Source organism: Parasteatoda tepidariorum, chromosome 10 (genome assembly GCF_982258835.1).
Source record: "Parasteatoda tepidariorum strain Cologne lab strain chromosome 10, Ptep-v5.0, whole genome shotgun sequence".
NCBI lineage: Eukaryota > Metazoa > Arthropoda > Arachnida > Araneae > Theridiidae > Parasteatoda > Parasteatoda tepidariorum.
In genome coordinates, this window is record NC_141764.1 from 38054253 (window position 1) to 38081837 (window position 27585).

At 27.3% G+C, this 27585-nt stretch overlaps 1 protein-coding gene across 1 annotated transcript in view; it reads right to left on the reverse strand.

The window, feature by feature from the left end:
* Positions 1–17519: 17519 nt before the first annotated feature.
* The window catches only part of LOC107442769 (uncharacterized), a 129093-nt gene continuing 119027 nt past the window's right edge, over positions 17520–27585 (reverse strand). Inside the window, exons 26-32 of the mRNA XM_016056409.4 lie at positions 27268–27346; positions 26854–27146; positions 25182–25528; positions 23320–23466; positions 22374–22525; positions 21405–21552; positions 17520–21158 (exon numbers count right to left, since the gene is read on the reverse strand). Of these exons, the coding sequence (XP_015911895.1) occupies positions 19882–21158; positions 21405–21552; positions 22374–22525; positions 23320–23466; positions 25182–25528; positions 26854–27146; positions 27268–27346 (2443 nt within the window). The 3' untranslated portion in view covers positions 17520–19881. The remainder of the gene's footprint in view (positions 21159–21404; positions 21553–22373; positions 22526–23319; positions 23467–25181; positions 25529–26853; positions 27147–27267; positions 27347–27585) is intronic.

Consider the following 27585-nt stretch of genomic DNA (forward strand, 5'->3'; position numbering starts at 1 on the left):
TTATTAAAAATTATTTTTTTCATGAAATTATCTTTGGGTAAATGATTTTTATGACTAGGTGAAAGTTTCTTTGAATTTGCTTTATTAATTTTAAAAATATGACTAAAAACGAATAAGGTGAAATTAACATTAAAGGGTACGAACTTTGGATAGCTCTCCTGATCAAACTATGAGGACCATATTTCCCAGATTGCGGCTAACCGCTATATTTTGAAGGTTAAAAATCCAAATATGTAAAAAAAATATATGTTTATTCAGAGATAGTACGTTTTTGTGTCTGATTTCGTAACTTAATTAATAGTTAGCATTAATTAATTAGCATATTTGAGGTCACCCCCAGGAACCATTAAGATTGACACTTAGTTCGTGAAAATCCGATCATTAGAACGAAAGTTATTCAGGGTGATATCTTTTTTTTCGCTGACTGTACACTATATTCTCTGTCTTAACAGATTTTGTATTGGATTCCACACTAATTTCATAGTGAACCCCTACATTATTGGGTACCAACCACCATTTTTTGTAGAAAAGTGGCGATGTTTCCCCAGTTGTAACAAAGCACAAAGGATATTCAAATTAAAGGGCGAAGTACTCTACGATAACAAACCATAAACAAGCAATTCAAATTGATATCAAAACACCGGAAGAAAATTTTACCATACAAAATGTTTAGCAAACCGATGAAATCAGAAAATTTAGCTTGATAAAACTCTAATAACAAAAATCTTTTTGTTTTACTCCAAACTTTCACTAAGATTCTCCAATGGAAAGCAAAAAAAAAAGTAGGAAGTTCTTCGTTTCCCTTTTTCTAAAGAACTTTCGAAGATGATTCTAATTGATAAAAGTTCTGAACTAGGGTTAAGAAGAGAGAGTAACTGTAACAATACCTCTTTTTTTCCGGTGGCTTCCCATTGTTGCGTTATTGTTGCAAAAAGGGACTCATTTTGTGGGCATTATCATCATCAAACCAGCGTGAGATACGCGCGTAGGCGGAAACGAGATGGAAAGTTTCGGAAGAACTCACATGTGTGAGTTTTTGCATGAAAGGTTCGCATTGTTTTAGTGGAACAACTTGTAACAAATTTTCTGAGTGTTGTTTTCAGAGTTCAAATATAACTGAACTGACATCGATTCGAAATGGAAAGTATTTACTGTATTTACACAAATAAACAAAATGTTTAAAGATGTGTTTCAATTGTACGTGCATGATGTATGCTTATTTACAACAAAGAAATTAGTAATTCCAACTTTTTTTCCCATTTATTTGTTGAAAAAGAAATCTTATATATATATATATATATATATATATATATATATATATATATATATATATATATATATATATAAAAATTCTGCTGTTCAATGTGGTACACGAAGTTAGAAAAAAATCAAACTTTATCAATTACGCAATTCATGTTATGGTACACATCAAAAATTATTACTTTAAATTATTATAATAACTATAACACTCTAAAACTAATTTGGTTCATTAGCCCTAATTAGTAAATAGATTCAACGTAGAGATGTAATTACGGAGATTAAATAAATAAAAGAGGAAATCTGTAGCTTTTCAATGTAATGGGCATACTATCAGCTTTCGAGCTTTAGCGGTAACATATTCACAGTAAATCTGAATGAGTGCGACAATTATTTGTTACCTGTAGGAATTTTGGGATCACTTTACTATGACGTTTTTACACAAATGTGTACTTTAAAAAAATAGTTGGGCAGACAGAGTAAATGGGAATAAAACTTTCTTTCATCTTTAGATTTGGTATTTTTTATGGGCTAGGTATTTATCTGTGGATTTGCTAAATTCCAATGATCTTAAGTACATTTTTATGCAAATTTATGCTTTTTCTTTTAAACAAATGCTATTTCCATAACCGAAACGAATGCTAAGGGTTTGGTTTTTATGTTTAGGCTACATATTTATCTCTAAATTTGAGCGAATTTAATAATCTTATACAAAATTTTTATAGAAATCTTTACTTTTTATAAATATAATATTTCAAAAATCAGAAGGAATGGAAATAAAAATGTGTTGCAGGTCTAGGTTTGAAATTACCTTAAGGTATGCATTTATCTCGTTATTCAAGAAAATTCAATGATATTTTATTACATTTTTACACAAGTCTAGACCTTTTTTCAACAAATGCTATTTGCATAAAAAGAGCGATTTTTTTCTTATCTAGATTTGGTATTGTTGTGTAACGTATTTATCTGCAGTTTTGAAAGAATTACATGATTTATTAGCTACATTTTTATGTAAATATTTACTCTTTTAGTATAAATACTTCCAAAACTCATACGGAAAAAAATCAAATCTCTTTTAACGGTATTATCTTTTAGCTGGAAATTTATCTCTAGAATCGGGTGAATTTTATAAATTCCTTATTACCATTTTACGTAAGTCTTCATTTTCTTTAAACAAAACTTTTTGTCATAAAAGAGAATAAGAATAATATTTCTTTCATTTCTTGGTTCAGGTTTCGTACAATATCAGGGATAGGTTATCAGTCACCTCTCTAAGTACTCTGCAGTGTTAAAAATTTCCGGATCAAATTCTGGTAAAAAAATACCTGGAATACTGATGTTTTTACTGTAAAAGGCATTTTCACCATAAAATTTTAATTCACAGAAATAAAATCATAATAACCGAAATAAAATAAAATCACCGAATCAGTGTAATTAAATAAATATTCATGCAAAAATTATTGTATAAAAGTTTACGGTAAAGAGGGACTTTGCGGTGAAATCAATTTTATGAATGATGCAATCAGGGTACCAATACTTTTTTACCGATTGATTCGGAATTTTATATAGTGCAGAATTTAATGAACTCTATACATTTCTATAAATACCTGCGCATTTATAAAGCAAATGTTTCCATAGTAAAGCTAATGTTTTAATTCATAATATTATACACTGAGAAAAATAAAGAATGGTCAAAACTACCGGAATAAGGTAAAATTTTTCATATTTCTGTGTTCGCAGCTGTATGGTAATACCGGAAAAGCGCAGTAATTTTTACCGAAGTGCTTTGGTAATGATTTTGGTAAAATTGAACATAAAATATGGTTTATAATTTGTGATAAAATTTAGTAAATGAGGAAAAATTAAGTAATATTTATCGTGATACCTTAAAGCATGGTATAAAGACTATTTATTTCGTTAAAATTGTCTTTTAGTTTTGTATTTTATTACTAAATGTGTGATAATTATAACTATAATTTTAAAAACCAGACTCTCCGTTAAAGTGTTACCATATGACCGGAAAAATTATCAAATGAATGGTTTAAATACTGTATATTTTGGTTCTTTTTAACCAGAATCATTTTTTAAACAAATTTTTTTTTACCATTTTTTTAATCAAAAATAAACCATTTTTTTTTTTATCAGAATCTTTTTTTTTTTTTTTTACCAGTACGATAATTTTACTGGAATTTTTTTCTCTGTATAGATTTTAAGAAGTTACATTTTAGATACCATAATTGTACATGAAATAAACTTAATTATGTTGTTTGAAAGTTTTATCTAAAGATATCTTAATAACGATTAGCTAAACTATCGCTACTAAGACTGCTGGTAATTCGTATTCAACGCTACTTGCACTGATTACAAAACGATGTCCACGCGTTTTTATTTATTTATTTTTACTTATTTATTTTTCTTTTTAATTTATATCAAGCTCTTTCTTCACATCAATGCCTTGTATTATTCATTACAGATTAATTAATGAACATCCTTTTGCCCATAAACTTTTTACCGTTCTTTGTTGTAATAATGGAATCAGGTGGAAAGCATTATTACCTTAATGAATACTTATCCTATTTGCATTTAAATTATGATAGGATTAAACCAATATGATAAGTAAACAATGGTTTAAGGAAATTTTTCCGAGCTGTGAGCTCAATAACCCATTCGTGCTCTGCAATGCTACGCAAAGTTATTAAATGAACAGAAATCCATCAACTTTCAAACTGTTTATAAAGAGAATACTTTAAAAGAATAGAAAGAAAGAAAGATAAAACTCTACATTTATTTAAGGATGTTTTTTTCACATTGTTTAATTTTTTTTACAACTTTTAGCGAATTTATGCAGGAATTATTTGTTAAACCATAACCCATTCGTGTGCTCCAATGCAATGCAAAGTTATTAAAGTAATAAAAATCCATCAATTTTTCAAATTGTTTATAAAGAGTATATCTTAAGAGAATTGATAGACATGCAAGACTGATCAAACTCTAAATTTTTTTAGGGATGGTATTTTTTTCTAGTTGTTTAGTTTTTTTAGCCTTTAAACAATATTTATGCTAGAATTGTTTGTTAAACAAACGGCATTTATTGAAGGAACACTTTATCTAAATTTTTGGAACATTATTTAATTGTTGTTGTTTTTTTTATATAATGTATTTTAATAATATATTTTTAATATCAGTTCAATTATATTTGTTAAAAATAAATTAAAAATGTACTTTTTCCCCCTTGGAGCTCACGTAATCCTTTAAAAACGACCCATTATTCATCACGTATAAATGTATCAAAAAGTTTCTTTTTTTAACAAAAACCAATTCTGGTTTTGGCGCCGTTCCCATTTAAATGTTTATTAAATAAGTATTTGGTCATTGTTCAGAAACATGCTCTGAAAAACTTAATTTCGCCTGCAATTAAGTTACCATAGTTTTTCCGTAACTGAGTTACTCTGTAAAAATATTTTTTAAATCCATCGAAACATCATACGAGGGTTGAATTTAGAATTATTCATTCTAAAATTGAAATACATGACATGGTTTTTCAAAATCTTTCACCAACGAAAATGAAGAAAGCCACCGTTTAAATGCATTACACTTGCAGCAAAGCTATAATTTAATACTGCATATGCCACCTTGCTGTAAAGAATTACCTGGATTTCTAAACATACAAGTAACTAAAATATTTTAAAAATTATTAAACTTTTTCGAAAATCCCCAGTTTGGCGACATTTTCCCACCTAGATGAAACTTATCAAAATAAATGCCTTAATCCCTTTTTTTCAAATTTTTATCAGCCCATATAATGCAGTGTTGGCGTAAGTTTTTAATTACTAAAAAATAGATCTCAAATGTTTTTCATTTTCTCAAAACTAACTAAAAAGAAAATTTGAATTACTTTCCCAAAAACTCCTATATTCTTTTGAATATAACTTCAAATTGTATATAACTTCAATTGCTTTTTAAATCCATAAAAGAAGTTTAAAAAAATACGCTTTCATATTTTATGTAGTTACATTAATTACTTATTACTTTTCAAGGATTAATTTTTCAATTAATTTACTTTCAAGGGCTTCCTAATTATTATAGATGAACTAAACCTTTGAGATGATTATTATAGATGAACTAAACCTTTGACATCATAAATTAACGAATATAAATCTAGGTTTTTAAATTAATAATTTAAAATAATTCATCTTGAAGGCAATAATTATCATTCAACAGTAGTTTCATTTTTAACCAATTTTGATGTTCTACTATTTCTTTTATCTCTATAGTTGTACAACGGGTATATTATTTAGTAGATCAACAAAACTTGCATTCTGTTCATAACCCATTAAATCAAACAATCATTCAGCTATATGTTATTGCATCCAATAAAAACTAATAATAATAATGCATAACCTTCAATTGTGAAGATAATTAAACTTGAAAGCCCCGTTGAATAAAACCTTACAAGAGCCGGAATCGTTCTAACAACTAGGGTGTAGTCTTAAATCTAAAATATCACTTTTTTGAACCTTAAATTAAAGGTACTACTCGAAAAAATAGTCAAATAACCTTAACTTTATTATTCATGGTTAAATGAATCTCAATTCCCAAAAAATGAAGTCTTGTATTCGATGATCTTGAAAAGCGTTGAAATACATGTAATGAAAATCCTGTAACCCAACATATCATAATTTTACGAACCATAAAATAGTTTGCGTAAGAAAAATTCATTCAGTTCAGAGAGAATTGCGTTTTACAATATCCCACAAACATACTTTCCCCTGCAACCAAAAAAACTCAAACTTTCACTCTTGACTAAAGAAGCAACAGTTCATTATTGTTTTACTTTTTTGTCCATAACCTCAATTAAATTTTACATATAAACTGCTTTTCAAGTATCAAATGGAAACAATGGATAATTAATGATGATACTCAATAGTGAATGTGAGCTCTTATAAGTTCAATATAAAGAGGTTTATTGTCTTATAAGACATTAAATGAGAGTTACATTGAAATGAACAGAGCACAAGACAAGAAGTAGAATTTTTCATGTCATGTTCACGGTAGTAAAAAAGGGTTAAAACCTGAACGACCAATTAATATCGTAAGTGGATCTTGTATAGGAGGTTACGCGTTTTGAAATGCACACCCTTCTTTTTACTGCATTGCTGTGTACTTCTTTTTTATTCTTGTTATTCCTTTTAAAGTATATTTGCTAACATTTCTTTCAAAATTTTTGTATAAAACAAATTCCATTACTATTGCATGTAAGTGATGAAAGCGCTACTAAGAAATTACTTTTTTTGCTTTGTAGGAAATTACGTTCTTATTCTTCTTTTAAGCTAGTGTTCTTTTTGTTTAAAACTTTGACGAAGAACTTTTATTTAACATATTTTTAATACTTTTTGCTTGTTATAACCAATAAATGACATTTAAAATACGACATAGCACCTTTTTTTCCTTCAGAAATGTCTTTATTATGCAAATATGGTATTTTTACAGTAATTTTTTTCTCTGTACAGAGACTCACATTAATGAACCTTAAAATAAAGATATATTTATACATATCGTTAGCATAATCATGATTCCCTTTATAATAAATATCACTAAAGGAAATGTTAGCACATTTTTACATTACCAGAGACAATTCGCGATCGCAACGCTCGAGTACGCCGTCTAGCGGGAGCCTGTAAATATCGGACATTAATTTATCACGTTTTCATTTAGTTCCATCAAAGTCATTGACTGAATCAGACGCCATTTTTTAGCAGCAAATAAGAAACAAAATCTCCCTAAGGAAAAGGCCGAAGAACTTGAAAAAAATCTCCAGAATATTAGTAAATCTTTCAGGAACAGAACACGCCAAACATTTGAAGAAAAATTCCTCAATAATTTTTAATTTCTATTATCAACAAACTTGCAACTGATGACTTCCGATTTCGGATACTGTTACAGATGTGTGTATTAAGGTAAAATGCATTTCTTCTGTCTTCAATTCATTACGAATTAAAGTGAAGTCAACATTGCTTTCGTCATTCCAGTGAATAAATATGAATTCAGAACATACAGAATTGTAATAGTTATAGCATATTCTTCTTCGTTATAGAATAGTATATATTTCTGTATCCATATAATTCGGAAAACAACAATAAAAAATTATCCAAGTTACTTGAAATAGTGCCATTTGTGCTGATTCTTAATTAATTTAAATCGTTTTCTTGGTAAGTTTTTTTTTAATTTTGAAAGAATAAGTTCAACTAGAATTCAGCTATTCTGTTTTTAGCTACATATTCAAATTCATATCAATTATAAAATTTTGCTGTGTAGTATGTTATCTAAAAGTAATGAAGGTATAAACTATGTATCTATTATTTGAGAATAAAGTTTTCAAACAAGGAACTTATCATTTTGGAATTCTCCGGGAATCATAAATCAGGTAAGTGCAATGATTTTTACAATAAAAAATTTGCTTGTAAATATTTTTTTTCCATTTGATGATGGTTCTCTACAGAATGGTTTTTTACGTCTGATTAAGAACTATAAGAATAATAAAAAAAGAAACAATATGAAAGTTTTTATTTCAATGTTAATAATTCTTAAAATCGTTTTTTTTATCCTAAGAATTCTTTATTTTCCGTTTTTTAGTTTATAATTTTTTGATAAAAATTGTTCTCAAAATACTTTTGAAAAATTAAATGGTATAACATTATGTGTTTATGTGTACTTCTTGTATATTCCAATGTTTGAAATAATATGATTCAGAAAAGTATGGAATAAAAATTCGGTACTTACGACGTATTAACGCCACCGCCGCTACAGATTTGGCGGTTTTTAAGTGCCGCCAATCTACACTTAAAATTTTTGCGACAGTTCATAAAATAAAACACTTTATTTAAAATCAAAATAGTTAATTAGATTTCGGTGGAAAATGAGCCGATATAGAGTTTAGCAAAGATTCAAAACAATCATATCGCCATATGAACTCTGATGAATAAGATTCCAAATGAAATAACATTTCCAAAACGTACGTTTGCGAAGATAAAGTTTTATGTTGTGGGAATTGGTACATTTTCGTTTTTTCGGTAAAATATTTCCCTCCTGAAAAAATAAAATTGCATCTTGTTTTGTTTTTGGCAAATCCCAAAGACGAATATTCGTAGCACTAAAAATGGCGACAAAAAAGAATTGTTTTTTTTTTTTTGTTTTTTTTTCGTCAGCATTCTTTATTTTACGTTTCTTAGTTTCTAAATAATGATTTTTATTGAAACTTGAAATTTTTTGATAAAAATTGTTGTCAAAAAACGTTGTTTACAAAATTAAATTTCATAAAATTATGAGGCTTATGTATACTTTTTGTTCATTTTAATTTTTTAACTAATATGATTCTTAAAACTATAGAATGTAAAGTTTAAATGGGCCTTTCATGTTATATCATTAAATTTAGTAATACTATTTCTCGGGCATTAGGTTTTAACTCTTATAAGAATATACATATTTTTTTCTGTTAATGTACAAATATTTTTCCGATGTGTTTTGGATATTCCTTCTCTAATAAAAAGAGACACCATTTTGTTTTCGGTTGTACAGGAAAGAAGATCGAGCATTTTTCTTTTTTAAATTTAATAAGCCACATTAAAGAAGGAACGTTGCAATGCTACACGCTACATTAATGACGTCTCCAGAGTAACTGAATGACGGTTCATATGGAAATCGCAGGTAAGCGTCTCATACAACAACGCCCCCTATAGTTCGTTGCGATCGCGAATTAAAAAATTTGTCTCAAAGCATTTCACCACGAAAACCTGTATTTTTAGGACGTAATTATTTTCTGCAAGTGTCACACTTAGAAATATTTTGTATTCGAGCTGCATTTTTTTTTTTTTTTTTTTTTTTAAGAAATGCAAATAAAATATTAAGTTTTAAAGGCAGAAACGTGATTACATTTTTAACGTTATGAAACTTAATTTTGTTTCTAAATTAATAATTTAAAAGATATTTTAATATCTTTTAAATTAGATATCTAATAATAGATAAATATTTTATGCGAAAATGAATCAATAAACGAATGCTATATAATAAATATGCTATACAATGAATATAAATTTCTGTATTTTTTTAATTGAATTATGTTGAATTTTACAGATATATGAGTCAAAATTATAAACGTTCCAAAGAAGACTTAAAAAAAACTAAATTAACAAATTGGTTCTACAAAAAGTATATTTTTAAGACGCAAATATTTTCTGCGATTGTCATGAGTTAAAAAAATGCAAAAAATAAAGATAATTTTTAAAAAAATATTTTATAAAATATAATAATATTTTATAAAATATTTATATAAAAAATAGATTTTACAAACTTGTTTTTCAAAACATTAACTTTAGGACATGAATATTTTCTGTATATTCTGGATGGCAATGTCGAAATATATTTCTTTTAAAAGTATTTTAAATTGAAAGTTTTAATTTTATTCATTTATTTTTTAATTTCAAAAAATAGCTAAGTTAAATTACTTACAATTCCAATTTTTTTTAAACTAAAAATTTCGCTTTCACTAATTTTTTTTTTCCTTCTCAATTTATAAATTGGTTTCTTCCCTTTTAAAAAAAGTTTTTTTCAGCCCTGGCCCAACGCAGGCTCAACTCGTTCAATGAGCTCCGGCTAGGACAGACTCAGACTCATGATAAAGTTTCGATTAACTTTCTTACTTTTTGTAAACAAACGTTTGGTTTAAAAATGAACCATATGCTCAGTAGAAAAAATATATGAGGTATAAAAACTTAAAGCGATCTGGTACTTTATTCGGTGCTTTTGCTTTGTATGACTTGCACCAATTGTCAAATGACTTTTCAGTTTAAGAATTTGATTTTCTTTTTCGATTTGTCATGACTCGGACATCTTTGACTCGGACTGAATTTACTTGTAACACATTTTACTTCTTTAAAAACAGACTGTAAATTACTTGTAAATTCTAAAAATATTTCTCTTAATTACAGTAAGGCAAAATGATAATTGTTTACTTTTCTCTCTCTATTTATTTTGTATTTATGATTATAGAAATTTTTTTTTAAAAATTAATAGAATTATAATGTTCCTGAAATTTGAAACATAAATATTTCAGGAAAGCGCTATTTTAAATTAATTTCGCTTATTTATCGATGTATTTATAGAAAAGAATCGAAAAATTATTTTAAAAAAACAATTAACGGTTGATCAATCATAAGTGTTAAAGAAAAAATTAGTCTGACATGTAAATGAATGAAGTTAATTAGACTCTTTCCATTGTCTGTGTCTAACTTTATTAACTATAATAAAATATATTAGAAAATTTTAAAAACTACGTTTTTCAAGTGGACTATGGAGAAGATAAAATATAATAATAATATATAAAAATCTATAGGGGAGAGTCGGGAAGCACCGCCCAGCGGGTACCCCCGCCCACAGTCAATTTCATGTGTATAGAATATTTTTTCAAGTCAATGGGCCATCGGACATTAATTGTTATATTAAAAAAAAGATTATTTTCAAAGTTTCAAGTATTTATGCAGCTGGTAACATGGTAAGCAATAGTTTTGAAAATATGTTGAAAACAGAAGTCATGAAATTAAGAAAAATTGATTGAATGTTTCGATTAAACTTCATTTTATACTAAAAAAATAATTTTTTTTATACATACAGCATTAAAGTATGTAGTCTTAAGTTTAATTTGCACAAAGAAAGAAGTTTGTATGTAAAAAATTGTTCCAGTAATTACAAATTTACAAAAAAATTGGATTTCGGGTAGCCCCGCCCAGTTACAAAAATTGTGTTTTTTGGCTATTTTTTCAGGTGTAAATGAGAATGACCAATGTATTGACAATAGATAAACCTTATTTATCATTTTTATCACAAAATTATCTTATTTATTACATATTTATATACTTTTAGTGAATTCTATCATTTAATAACAACAAATGCCATACCTTTTATCATTATTAATGTATATTAATATATTATAATATTAATATATATTTATATTAAATATTTAATGAAAATAATTTAATTTAAGTAACAATAATTAATAACAATAGTTGTTTTTCAATATAAACTTATTTGGTTGATCTCTTCTTATAAACATAATATAAAATTACAAATTCACTTTGTATTTTGATTGCATTCAAATGCTTCTGTAGATTGATTCGTTAACAAATGAGTGAAAATAAATAAGTAAGCAAATAGCTTATCATAATATTTATGATTTCTTGATATTAAATTTAATTTGGATATATCAATTACCAATATGTTTTAATATTATATGAAACATAAAATTATCTATTTAAAAATGCAAAAATTTATATATTTAAAAATGCAAATTAAATATTTTTAAAATGTAATTGATATATCCTAATTAAATTTAATATCAAGAAATCATAAATATTATGATAAGCTATTTGCTTACTTATTTGTGAACGAATCAATCTACAGAAGCATTTGAATGCAATTAAAATACAAAGTGAATTTGTAATTTTATAAAAAGTATTTTATATTAAGTTTATAAGAAGAGATCAACCAAATAAGTTTATATAGAAAAACAACTATTGTTATTCATTATTGTTACTTAAATTAAATTATTTTCGTTAAATATTTAATATAAATATATATTAATATTATAATATATTAATATACATTAATAATGATAAAAAGTATGACATTTGTTGTTATTAAATGATAGAATTCACTAAAAGTATATAAATATGTAATAAATAAAATAATTTTGTGATAAAAATGATAAATGAGGTTTATCTATTGTCGATACATTGGTCATTCTCATTTACACCTGAAAAAATAGCCAAAAAACCCAATTTTTGTAACTGGGCGGGGCTACCCGACACATCTTGAAAGGAGCTAAAAAACATGTTTTTTTAAATTTCTATTTTTTTAAGTTAAACTATTCTTTTTTTGGTTTATTCTTTTTGCATTATTTAACTAGATGGTAAAACAATAAAAACATACAAAAATATTGATTATTACTCAATATTATACAGAAATATAAGCAAAACTCCTTAGGTGGGCGTGGCTACCCGACTCTCCCTATATATATATATATATATATATTAAAAAAATTTAAAAACTACGTTTTTCAAGTGGACTATGGAGAAGATAAAAAATAATAATAATATATAAGAAATATTAAAAAATTTTAAAAACTACGTTTTCAAGTGGACTATGGAGAAGATAAAAAATAATAATAATATATAAAAAATATTAAAAACTTCGTTTTTCAAGTGGACTATGGAGAAGATAAAATATAATAATAATATGTAAAAAATATATGTATATTAAGAAATTTGAAAAACTGCGTTTTTCAAGTGGACTATGGGGAAGAATATAAAACTATTAAATGAAAAACGTAGGGTACATCACTCTCGTAAGATGGAGGAGAATTTTTAGTAATGATATAAGTTAATTACGAAAGCGATGTGCCTTACGTTTTTTGTTTTATATAGGTTGGACAGGACAAAAAAATATAATTATTTTCTCTTTCTTAGTCCCCTTGAAAAATATGGTTTTCAAAAAAATTATAATATTTAATTAATTTCTTCTTTTTATTTTTTGTCTAATTGTTATGTTGAAGAGTGGTCGAAATTTTGAGTGCTGATCAGCTTTGACCATAATATCGTGAAAAATTTTGCTTTGAGCAGAAAACTGATGGAAACTTTTTAAACTACAATTGGCAACCAGAATGGAAATCCATTTGAGATTTGTACACTCGAACTGATATAGTAATCAGAATTTTGACGATAAGCTTCATTTGGCTACAAAAAAAAGGCAATAAATTTCGCTTATCACAATCAGAAAACTACTGAAACATGTATTGCTTACATTTGAATACCTAGTTAATCATGAAATGGTCAAAATTTTGATTGACCGTAAATCTTTAAAACTTGTCAGCGCAGTAGCTACGATGAAAATTTTAATACTCCAGATCAGTGATTCTCAGCCACTGTGCCGCGGCACTTTTGTGTGCCTCCAAATTCTTAAAATGTGCCGCCAAATATTGGAAATGATTCAATAAAAATTATAATGCTTTTTTTTAATTATGAGTAAAGTTTTATTTTATTTATTATTAAAGAGTTGTATTTATATATATATAGATACTTTTATAATTTTTCCACGCTTTAACAGCGTGAACATCTTTGTCGGCGATTGTATTGTCTCTGACAATCTTAAAATAAGATGGAAGTGCTTGAATTGTATGTGACACACAATTTTAAAAAATGTTGTAAGAGCTAATCATTAAAGTAAGCTATGCGATTAATAAACAAATTAACAAAGGATAACTAAAAAAAAAAAAAAAATTTTTACCACAAAAAAATAACAGTTAATAATTATAGAAAACAAGCTAACAATTATTAACTAGCAAAAAAATAACTGTTACTAACTAATAAAAAATTGGTGGAAAGAAATAATTAATCCCTTAATAAATGTGCTTTTGTAGTACATATTATTTTATTTCACATTCAAAATTATTATCACAAACTATTTAACACAGTGTAAAAAAGGTAATTAAACAACTTTTAATCTAATTTTCTTCATTGTGTACCGTCAAATTTCGAAATCGTTAAAAGTGTGCCGCAACAAAAAAAAGGTTGAGAATCACTGCTCTAGATAATCAGAAAGTGGTCGGAGTCTTGATTGGCAATAAAAGGACAAAAAATTCTGCTTTTGAATAACTGTCAGGAATCAATTGAAAATTGTGTTGTCACCCAGCACACAGCTCCAATAGAAATTGGAGTGATCTCACTAGTCTGAAAGTGGTGGGAGTTTCGATTGATATTGAATTGATTGATATTGTTAAATTGCCTACTTGTAGCTATCAGGATATCATCATATCTGCTTGTGGCATCAGTATCTCATCATCATATCTACTTGTAGCAATCAGAAAAATATTAAAACTTGAATGGTCGTAAAATGGTCGAATTTCGATTGCAAGATTCCATTGCCCTTTACACGTATTTAAATATACTTGAATTTTGATTTCAAAATTTCCTTAGAATAAATTAATGGAATGACTTCAATCGGATGCTTGCAACTCGAGAAGAAGACGATCACTGATACACATGCACGTTACCTATGACCTCAGCTCCAGCTAATCTTTTATAAACAAGATGGCGTGTTAAAGTCGGGCTAAGTTTCTCCACATAAGTTAGAATGTTGTTTAACGTGAAGTTTCTTAAACACAACGCCGTATCACAGATCGAAATTGTTTAAATATAATTCTTTTTTTCGTGTACGTCTTTTACTGAACTTCGATTTATTATTTTTTATGTATTTTATTGCAACCGTGATATCTTTTTGTTTTGCATACTTGTCAACTTCGATGCATAATTAGTTTATCAATGTTCTACATGGCTCCGTGCCTGTCTTTGTGTTAAGTACGAAAGAATTGAAATCTTTGTGAAAGAATAAAGAATGTGTCACCTAAGAGAATTGAAACTGGATGGGCTCAGTTTACTTGAAATAAAATGGAAGAGAACAATTGCTAACGTAAACAAATGCCACGTTTCAACAACCAATCAGGATCGAGATACCCGCACTACGTCATTTGCAGGCATCCCATTGCCTGGAAGCAGACAGTTGCTAGTAACACTTAATACATTTAATAATAATGATAATACTTCTTTTTCTTTCTTAATAATAATTTTCTCCGTTTATTCTATCCATAATATTCGTGCCAAAAAGCCAATGAAAAATGCAAAACAACTCCGTCAATACATTTTAAGTAAATAGAAGTCCTATTTTAAAGCTAATTCATAGTACAATTTTTCATGGGATTGAATTTAATGAAGCCTGTATAGGTCCACTTGTAAAAATTTATATAAAGCTCTCTGAGCTTAGTACTTCTCTTGTACTTGAAAGTATTTTCCGTACTTTCTGATAGACCAATTAAAATATTTTGCACCTATTCTATATTAAACTCAAAGACCACTTAAGGAATGCAAAATTTTAATGGTACTGCTATTGGTAGTTTAAAAAGTTCCCAATTCTCGGTCAAAAAGATACGAGACATATAAAAAATTGTCACGAATATGAAACAAACCATCACTAAATATAGATTATAGTGCTGCCATCTATGAAATTGAGTTGAAAATAAATTTATCATTGAACCTAATCCTATTGTAAGTAACCTTTACTTTAAATTTATTGAATAAGTAGAAGAATCACAAAATGTATTAGATGTAGAGGAATTCATTTCCTTCCTTTCGTATCGTTGAATATTCTTGCAATTTTCCAAAAATTTTTTAAATTACAGTGCTGCCCTCTATTAAGAAAGAGTAAAAATAAATATTTAATCAAAACAGGATCCAAACTAAATTTTACGAGTAATTAATTGAATAAGAGACTGTACTCACAAAAATTAGTAAAAAATTTATTTCACATAATTGATAATAATATCCCTCATTAAATCCAAATGATAGATATGATTTCAAATTATATCCATCATTTTTATTTTAATAACCAATTTATAAGAACAAAATTATAATAATTTCTACTTATCACTTTTATATTTTTATGCATTGAGCAATAAATATATCCAATAAGAATTTTACTCAATATCTCCAGAACTTTCTCACATTGAGTAAAAATGCTTAATGAGCAAAAGAAACTTAGGGGAATATCTGAAATTAATTAATTAATAATTTCATAAGTTGTTTTTTTTATCAGTTTTATTTATTTATTTTTCATTTAAATATTTTAAAACTATGCATAGAAAAATATTGTTAAGCCAATGGGGGAAAAACTTTAATGATTTTGATATCCATGAGTACTCTATTCAATACACTGTTATCACTTCAATTTGAAAAATTATAGATGTTGATAAATATGAGTATGCTAGTTAAGTGTCGCTTAATATCACACATTAAGTTATAAAATAAGGTACACAAAAAACGTGTTTTATTAACATAAAAGTTATTTTTTTCCTTTTGATTTAAAACCCTTAGATGTACTTTTTATTCTTAGCAATTTTTATTCTTAGTATTATCTATAACTAGTGAAGAGGATAAAAAAAAAACACCTGTTCATTCATTAAGTTTAGTTCCTCGAATCAAAAATTTAAACATTTTTTAGAGCTTACTGTTCTTAAAATATATCAGTTATTATTTAGTTAATAAAATTAACATCAAAAATTATTTTTTAAAAAAATTTAAAAAGAACTTTTTATTTGCACAATTAGCTCTACAGATAAGATGTGTAACCAAAAAAAATTTGAAACAATTTATAGAGAAGAAAAAAGTACTAGAATTTCTAGGTCATTACAAACTGAAATACAAATAAATGGTATAAATTGTATAATAACTTTGTACGCAAGATTAATCCCGAACTTCCCATACAATTTTAGAAATTATTCTAAGTTTTCAAGAATTTTATTCAGCTATGTGTAGACTTAGTCAAGATCACAACAGTAACTATTACTAAATAATTTAATGCACTAGTTTTAATTGAAACCAAAAATATTTTGTATTGTTTTAATTTTAACTTTAGTTTTTTGCGATGGTCAAAATTTTAATTTTAACAATAAAGCACAAAATATCATTTATTAACAAAAAAAGCATGTTCCTAACATGGCCAATACACCTTTTCAACACAATTTATTTTATTTATTTATTTTCATTGGGAAGTAAGGTTTACTGGAAAGTTAATGTTAAATTTTGATAAATGGCCTATGCACAGTTCTGAAAATATCAGAATTATTGAAAGCATAATATATCATACATTACGCAATTTACCGACAGAAATGAAGACTAAAATTAGCACACCGGCAAGACTTCGTGTTTTATGACTACAAATCACTGCCTAGTTCATCCCTAACTCAACAATAGTTATTAAAGCTTGTGTAAGGTGTTTACCAACACTATCACCTTTATCTTTAGATCTCTCATCCTTTTTTTCCCAAATATTTGGTTTTAAAAAAAATTTTTATTTTTTTGATAAAAATAAAACTTATAAAAAAGAATATTTGAAAATTCTGAGAGGGTAATTTTCAAGTTTCCTAAAAATTATAGAAAGATCAGGGAACAAGATGACACTAACATAATTTGGTAAATACAACTAAAATTTAAATGTACAACATTTCAATTTTCATTAAAAATTCAAATATATCTGCACAAACTTTCCAAACAACCTATTAGTAAAAAAAATTAAAAATATTACAAAAAGGCTTAATTTTCACCTTCTTTCGTTTCGAAATAAATGCTTTAAGGAAAATCAAGATGAATCAAATAAACATACACTTTTTTCTGTATTGCAAAAATTTATTGAACAAATACTACAATACAAAAATGTAAAACATATTTGTTATGATCTGTACATTCATAAAAAATTATCACTACAGATGTTAAGTAATAAATTGTTCCCATTAAATTGTAAAATTAAATAAAATTGTTCACAAACATTTAAAACCTTATCAAAAATAAAAATTACGAAATTTTAACAAGTTTGTTCTGGAATTGACAATTGCCAAGGCAATGCTACGTCACAAATATGAAAGATTGTTCTATTTGTCCATAAATTGAGAACATTTTTAAAGTTAACTCCTAACAAATGTATTATGAAAAATAAAATAGTAATTGAACACTGATGATGTAAATATTTCTCCAAACATTACTCTCCACTAAATGCAAAATAAGTTTGTAAAAGTGCACTTTAAAAGTTTTGCTGCAAGTTTAGTAAAATTACATTTAAAACATTAAATGTTTTATTTTTCAAACTTGCATATTCATTCAGTGTGTATATTGTTTATAGAAAATAGTAATATTGGGATAATATATAGACTTCTAAATAGAATGCTATAAGCAATTTAAATAATTTAACATTTAACATTAAATTGACAACAATTATTCAATAACAATTAAAAACATTGATTTTTTTTTTTATTTTAGTATATATTCAACAAATACCAATAATACTAAAATAAAAATATTCTAATGATTCATCATTTTTATTTAATATAGTTCGTATCTTTACAAATGAATCAAAGTTTGAGATCATAATAATCCTGTTATTATAATATTTCAACTGATTCAATTTGTAAAAATGTTGATTATAATATTTAAATTAATTTTTATGCTAATGAAAAATCATCAGATAAAATTATGAAAATTATTGGATAAGAATTAAAAAAAAACAAGCCCGTGAATAAATTAAGATATTTCTGAAAAGGTAAAATTATCAGTAAAAAAAAATTCTTTAAGCAACTTTTTTTTGTTTGATGTAATAAACAAAGACTAACAATACTGAACAAAATAATCCTGCCATTTTAGATTTCGTAAATGTTCCATTTGTAAAAAAAAAATATTAATTTTTAAACACTTATAAAAAATATTTTGAAAACATTATAAAAGCATTGGATAACAATCAAAAAAATTAACTAATTTATTTTGGATTGGGCTTGTAAGGTTTCTCAATTATGAAATAATAATTGAATTACTTCAATAATTCAAAAAGGTACAATAATAAAATAATCTATGGATTTTTTTTTTTAAATTACGAAGCACTAATAATACTGAAATAAAAATATTCTAAAGAATTTTTTTTCAAATTAATATAGTTTAAATCTTTACAAATGAAGTACTTAAATCAAAAGTTAATTTGAGATCATAATAACCCTGTTATATGTCTTTAAGTTATTCAATTTGTAAAAACCTTGATTATAAAATCTATATTAATTTTTAAAGCAGTTTCAAACACTTTAAAACACTTATGAAAAATATATACAGTTTTAATACATAAAAGTATATAAAAAATAATTTTGTTCAAAATTAAAAACAGTTTAACAGCATGCCTACTAACAATTGAATCATAAAGAGTACAGAAGTACATATATATTAATATAAAAATTTTCTATAAAGATTGTAACAACAATGAAATATTGCTTTACAATAAAAACCCAACTTTCTAACAATATACAATGTGATGAATTTACAAATGCATCATAAATACAATGATTCCTTCTTTCTATTTAAAATGAGCATTTACAATGAACAAACATTTTTTTACATTTCATGCACATTAAAATCGATTCAATTTTAATTAAATGGCACAATTATAATTGCTCTATTCAACAAGTGCAAGATATATTCAAGACAAAATACTTATTGTAAAAAATAAAGCTAGCTCAATTTTTTTAAAATCTTTAGCGAATATAGTCTTAGGAAAATTAGTGGCTTAGAAAAAATTGTAAGGTATTCAGCATAAGAAATTTAATAAATTTCTGCCATCACAATGTACAAAATTATGCGCCGATTTGTAATTTAAAAACAACAAAGCTGCATACTTAAAACAGTTAGAAAACATAAAACGAATGTTTTTAACGATTCATTTTTTCGACTTCAACACTGAATGCAAATACTTATTATAGTTTTTTAAAAAAAAGAGGCATTTTTCTAATTTCACATAAATTAAACATACAATTAAACTTTAACAATGAGTGATTCACTGACAAAATAAAATCTATTTACAATTCCTGCTGTATATAGAATAAATATCTTAAATACACAACTTGAACATCAGAATGTATTTCTGTAATGTGCGATAGTGAATACAGCATATCCAGGCACTTGGAAAACAGATAATTTACATTTTTAAAAAAGTATCTTAAATGAACACAGCGTCAGGAGATTGCACAATGGGCGTAGGCCTGGCATTAGTAGTTTTTTTATGCTGTAAATGTTCTACAGTGTGCTGTTGGAGATGAACATTGTGCCCAGTAGGACTGGCTATACTCTCTGACCAATCAGAGGCAGAGTGGGGTGAAGAGCTGGACCATTGCCCAGGAGATTCTGGGGACGGAGTTAAATAAGTCTCTGGAGGATGATGATAAAGTGGCGTTGATTCACCACCATTAGAGCTGTGTTGAGATGGGGGTGTGGGATAAGTATATATCTGAGGATACAGAGGTGGTGCTAAATTGTTTCCAGTACTCTGCAAATCTGCAGATGGTTTAGGATAATCATAAGTCAAGTTGCCCCCACCCTGGGTATGAAACTTAGTAGTTCGCTGATGATGTGCAGTCCTCATAGCTGCCATATGTGTGGGTGATGTAAGCAAACCAGGACGCTGCTTACTAGGAGACACTGATCTGAAAGGTCGAGGAGGTGGCACAGGATTTTTAGCTGGCACGGAATTGTGCCTCACATGACGAGCGGGTACGTTAGGTGGACACTGATCTGTATAAGATGGTCGAGAAGTGACATAACTTAAAATATTATTCAAATCACCATATCCTTCCCTAAACGAAGACAAATGGTCATAAGAAGGTACTTGATGATTGCCTGCATTGGTCAGTTGTGTGTAAATTGGTTCTGAACTGTCCATGCCACCTTGGGTGAGAGCAGTAGGGGATGTGAGAGAATTCGGAGAAAGCGAAGGTGAACCATCCATGCCTGGAAGACCCATGTGAGAGATATCTTTGCGTCGTTTTACAGATGGCTTTCGTCTAAGGTTGGCATTAACTGTAGAATCACTGTTGTCCCTGAGAGCTGAAGAGTCATTGCACAACTTGTTCTTTCTTTTCGTTTTGGATTTGGTGGATCCATGCATACCAAGTAAAAACAGTGGAGAACCCTCTTTGAATTGTCGGTTGGTCAAATGAGCTGTAGAAGGGATAGAGCCTTCAAGCAACTGTACAATGTCATTATGAGAACGCTCCCTTGCAATATGGATTGGTAACCTGTCCATGTGGTCTGTTATTTCCTTATTCGCAAAATGTTCAAGCAGTATTCGAGCTGCTTCCAAGCTTCCTTCTCTTGCAGCTAGAAAAAGAGGAGTTTCTTCTTTCTCATCTTGTGCATCCTTATTTGCACCATGGGAAATAAGTAAATGTACTGCATCAACATTATTCACAGCAGCTGCCCAATGTAAAGCTGTTTTACCTACAAATAAATAAATTTTGCTTTTAATTACTTATTCCAATTATCAACATAGCTAGAGGGAGATAAATGTAGTAATTATAAAAGTAGTGAAACTGTGAGGATTTAATTATCAACTACATCAATTTTCATCTATCAAAAGGTACCGCGAGATAAAATCGAGCTAACAAGTCTTACATACTACTGAATTGGTACTGAATATTAGTAGTGGTAGTTACGCCACAAAACAATAAATATTAAATTCCTTACCATAGGTATCAGAAGCATTGACATCGCATTCAGCATCCAACAATAACTGAACCATATTCTCTATTGCAAGGCGTGTTGCAAGTATTAAAGGAGTTGTGCCATCGTTCATCTTTGCATTTAAATCAGTAGCTCGATTCCTTGCCAAAATCTGTAGAGAAAAAAAAGAATTTTCTCTTAAAAGTGGAAAAATATGCATAAAAAACATTTTATTTAAAAAATTTTACAAAAAAAAATTACAATTGATTCTCATAAAGGGTTTAGTTTCTAGTAATTTACACTAACATGATTCAAACAGAAACTGTATAATCAGAAACGTGCTAAAGGATTTAGGGGCCTACAAAAATCTATTTATCAACTCTTATAAAGCTATGCATCTTACACTTGTTCTAGCTATTTCCTATCATGCATAAAAAGCTATATATTAGCTACAGAAGTTCATTATTGTACAATTTTTAACAGTCCCTAGTTTGCAAGATTAATTATTAGTTTAATTTGGAAAATTTTTTAAATTGTCAATAGCAGTAAATTTCCTTGGCTTATAATCATGTTTAAAATTTCTAAAAAGGTTTGGAATAACAGTTCAACAACTTTTCAACACAAATTTGTTTGTGAAGCTTTTTTCCCATTTGATCCAAGCTATCGAATTTAGTATAAATAAATAGTTCAAAAATGATAGAAATTTAAACAAATCTATAAATTTTTCCCTTTTTTCAAAAAAAAAATTAATTCTTTAGAGCAAGTTTAGAACAGTCTTATATGAAATGCTTGAAGTTACATTAGGAACTTAGTAAATAAGAATTGGAGTGGCAAGACACAATAGCTTTTGATTTCTATTTTTTAATTTAAACTCTTGTAACAGCTTTGCATTATAATAGCTTGCATAGTAAATTTCATGTTGTGTGTCTAGACCAAGGATAGATGATATAAAAAAAGCGTGCACGAAAAAAGAATAATTTAGTTTCATTTTACCTGAAAGACACCTTGAGCATCGGCAGCTACTGCTGCATGCAAAGGGGTACGGCCAGTTATATCTGGAGCATTCACATCAGCACCATTATCCACCAAACTCTTGGCAGCATCTGCTCTTGAGTTCCTAGCTGCCAAGTGAAGAGCTGTTTCCCCTAAAAACAATTTAAATATTTAGTTAAAATACAATGATACTTCGGGCTTGCTTGACATATTTTATAACAATCAGTACTTGTAAGTATAGCTTATACTGTTTAATAACTTATTAGAAGCACAATTTTGCTTTTCTTTATTTTTCAAAATTTGACATAAAACCTAAAAAAAAACATAAAAAATCTATTTTTGACAGATATTTATTAAATATAAAAAATATATAAAATTTATTATTTTAGATTTAAAAAAAAAACAAGTTATAAAACCTTCAATTTTGTTTCTTAATAATGATGAAAAATGTAGTTTAAGATAAGAAATAAAAAGCTAGAAAAGTACAGTCTAAATTTTGAAGGCCTAAGAAGTCCTAAAATTTCCTTTAAAATATGAATAAGAGCTTTTGAAATAGCAACATTTTCTAATGCTAAAGAATTTTAATCATATCTCAATCATTTCTAAAATTTAATTGCTCCATAATTAAATATTTATTGTGCACATTCTAAATGCAGAATCAGGATACAAATTTCTTCAAAGTTTGAAATAAATGTTAAATAGAAGAAAATAACATAGGAAATATCATATAAAAAATGACCCAATACCAATAAATAAATAGAATATTTAGGAAAAAAAAACAACCTCAGAATTTCAAATAAGAAAAACAGCCTTAAAATGAATTAACAGGAAATAATCGGAAATGAATTTAAGCTTACAAAACTACTAAGTTATTAAAGAGAAACAAAAATTTAAATATCATCGATGAAAAGATAAATTACTAAAATAATAATAAGTAATAACTTACTGCTTTTTTCTGTGACTGCATTTACATCTGCTCCTTGGTTAATTAAATCTTGTATCGTATTTCCTCTGGATCCATCCTCATCAGAAGTACTTTCATTATCATAGCCATCTTTTCTATGAGTTGTACACATTAAGGGTGTTAATCCACCTAAAAAAGTATTTTTTATGAATGATTAAATGTTTAACAATAACCAAAAATCACATATCTAAAACTCTTAATGACCAATACCAATTTCTATATTAGAAAATTTACATCATACTAAATCTTAAAAAACAAAATACAGAAATCATTTTAAAATAAATTATTTGTAGTTTTAAGCCTTTTGCTAGTTTTCAAATTTTTATTAATGTCTATTGCAGAGACATATCAATTGCCAATTTAAATAGCAAAATCCAATAAATATTTGAATTCGCACTCTGTTGATATCTTGGTATTCATTTCAACTTAAATTTTTTCAGGATGCATAGCCAAATTTTTCAACGAAAAATAAGCACTTATTATTAGTGCTATAAACATTTTTATTAGTGCACAAAACCTATATAACTAGGATATGCGCACTAATAAAAAATGTTTCTTCCTATTGTTGAAAGTTCTTGATATATATTAACAAAATGGAAAATAATTTTCAAAGAATTTACATGATTATGTTAAAATGACTAGTTTCTGACAAAGAACTCTTTTCTTGATTAAATTAGCTACCATAAAAACAATTTATGCACACTTTAAAATACATTCAATATTGAGCGGCACATTTTATTTTTTAAATTAATAATTAATTTAATTACGTAAAAAAATTAATTCAAATTTATTATAAATTCCAAGTATTATTTAAAAACGTTATGGAGTATATATTTTTTTAGATTTAAATATAAGTTTTTTATTAAAGCATATACAACAAAACATTGACAAGATTAATATTATTGATCATACTGATTAATAGTTTACAACTGAAATTAAGAAGAGAAAAAAAATTTCATTTGCTATTAGGGAAAAAAAATTGGCAATGTATAGTTGGTCCCAGTGATCAGTAAAAACTCAAGAGATTTTTCGGTTCAATTTCAGAGGGCAGAAAATGAAGCCTGAAATTGAGAATGTCTTGCAAAATGCAACAGAGTTGCACATGAGAGTGCAAGAATCCTTCCCACTGAACCAGCTCAGTAAACACACATGCGGCCCAGGAAATATTTCATCTAACATGAAAAATGATTGCCGGACCAACGGTAAGCTGAAATAGATTATGTTTGAATGGATTTTGAAAACGTTCAACAGAACAATGTGAAAACCAAGGTTTCTGCAAAATTCGTAGCGAAAATGGATGTGGGAAAAAAAAAACATCTTTTGGAAAAGGGAAAATTAAGCATTTTTAATAAACACCCAATGAAAAAAACACCTTTAAGGGCTTTTAAGAAACGATAATCAAAAATGAGCAACATTAAGCACTTTTTAAAAATGCTACGCACCCTATCCTAGCATGAACGAAGATTCATTGGCAATTATTCCTGTACAGAAAAAATTCACTGTACATTTTTCAAGCAGATGACAGAGAATTGAAAAATATGATTACATGAAATTAAAAGTTCAGCAAACTGCATAATATATTGTCCTGTGATAGGTTGTGTTATTCCAAATAAACTCTTTTTTTTTTCCCTTGAAAATGAAAACATGTACTAAAAATTTACAAGGTACGAAACGATGAGAAAGATTGGTGCCTGAAACGCACCAAAATCGTAAAATATAAATAAAAGAAGAAATAGAATAGACTTAAAAAGTAATCTCTTTTTGAATGGAAAATACCATTCAAAATAATTTTGATATTGACTACTTTTTATAAGGAATATTCAACAAATAGTTGCAATACTTACCAGGACCTCTAACATTCACGTCAATACAACCATGATCCATGTCATTCTCTCCTTGAGGTGGTGTTAAGGCTAATATGTCAGGGTTTCTGATATCAGCAGCATCCAAGTGTTGTTGAGTCCACTTTCGAGAATCGCTTTCATCGTATTCAGGAGGAGCAAGAGAACTTTGGCTGTCACCAAAACTGTCGTCTTGAGATTTGTCACTTTTTAGTCTTTTCATGGGAGGGTGATCCAGAGCATCATCATCACTCCATTGATCAGAAGGGAGAGAAGGAACTGGTGGTGGACACACGTTTCCATTCATGCTGATATCTACTCTATTTGATGATGCCAACTTGTTTAAATTTCTAAAAATAATAAGTAGGAATTGATCAGTAAGAGAAAAGTCATTGTTAAAACTGCAGTCTAGATAACTTTGTTTTGATGACAGGAGTATTGTACTTTAGAAAAATATTTAAGATAGTTTTTATTCGATATAAAGTTTTTAAAAAAAAAAATTATTAAAATTTTCAATAATACAAGTTAAACAGTTTCAGAATTACTCAGTCCGCATCATAATTTTAAAGAATATAATTTGAGAATTATGTAATTAGCCATTATCTCTTTTTTCTAAAATCATCGTTTTTTTATGAAATAATTACAAAAAAAAAATAAAGAAGTAGTTTGTTTTAAAGTTAAGGTACATCAAACTTTATAAAAATTATTACCTCAAAAAGCTGTTTTTATTTTGATTTTAAGCACTTTTTTTTGTATTAACTAAAAATGAGCTAATATAAAATTTTATTAGTTTTTGAAAGTGTTTTATAATAAAATTAGGCTAATAAATATATGCACTTGAAAAATAGTTTTATATACCTACAACAACAAATATATAAAAACCATAGTATATATTTTGAGATTATGATATAAAAATTAGTTTTGTTTACGAGTGACAAATTTATAATGTAAATAAAAATAATTAATAATAAAGAAAAGTAACAAATCTAAATTATAAATAAAAAATATCTATCATGAAATCACAATAAGTGAATGTTATGAGTTTTATTACTATATTAATAGCTCAGTTCATTAATGGCAGTGTTTCTGAAATTGAGGATTGCGACCACCTAAGGAATAGACAAATCGGGGAGGTTGCAAAATTAAAAGTAAGATAAGCAACACATTTTATCAGACTCAAAACAAAAATACATTTTAAAAAATTAAAGTAAAAGTTATTATAGTATTACTGATTACATTTTGCCGATTCATCTATATATTTAAGGGGATGGTTTAGTTTTTTTAACCATTAAAAGTTTGCTCATTTGGGTTTCCATAATAAAAACAGAGTTTTTATTATGCTTCTAAGTGATAACAGACAATTTCTGCAATTAGTTTTTAATGCCACAGTAGACAAAAAGCCTTTTTCAGAAAAGCAAAATGGCACAAAAGGAATTAATATTTTCAAGGCTACAGAACTTGTACTTACTTCAATAGGCAAGCCAAAACTTATTTAAAGTACAATATGTAACAGCTTCAAGCAAGAAGTCTGAAATTATTTTATTTTTCCTTTTTTTTTATTTATTAAGGGTTCAATGATGAAAAGAGGTTGGAAAACACTGATCTAAGGTAACAATCACTACTGATAAAATTGAAGTAAAACAAGAAGAAATATAATAGAAAGTACGCAACAAACCTCATCTCTTGCCCATCTGGTCCTCGACGATGTGAACTTCGTTGTTGACTTCCACTCGTTCTAAAAAATCCCTCAGGAAACCAAGTGATACCTCTCACTTTTTTGCGCCTACTAATTAGAACTCCCATCAAGAGGCCTATGAGGCAGATCACAACAGCTATGCCAACATAGTAAACCATATAAGGCCTACTTATCTTAACAGCAACTGTCGAGTCAGAGTCTTCTCCAGAAATGTCTTCAAATTGAAAAGCAAATGCTTGACGGGCTTGAGTCGCCTTCAAAAAATTTGCAGCCTAAGAGAGATAAAAAAAACAATTAAATTTTAGGGAAATATATCAAATCATGACACTAGGTACACATAACTATGATTGAAACATTTTACTCTTTAATGATTTACAGTTATGAAAGGCTTACTTTGGTTGATGATTGAAAACATTCAGCTGCTGCAGTTTTGGTACACCTTCTGTTGTCAATTTCCATCACAACTTTAGTTCTGTTTAAAGAAAAATTATAAATAATTTAACATGGGAAAACTATTCAACATAAAACTCAAAATCAATGAAAAATTAAGGAACAAAATTGTAGCTCTTCTTGTAGCTCCTTAACAGATTATTATAGGGTTTTTAAAATCAGAGAAACAATAATCTATAGCAAAAATAAGGTCAAAGCACATTTTAATATTAACATTAAAAAAATTTTTTAAATAAATGTTGGAAAATTAATTATGAAAGT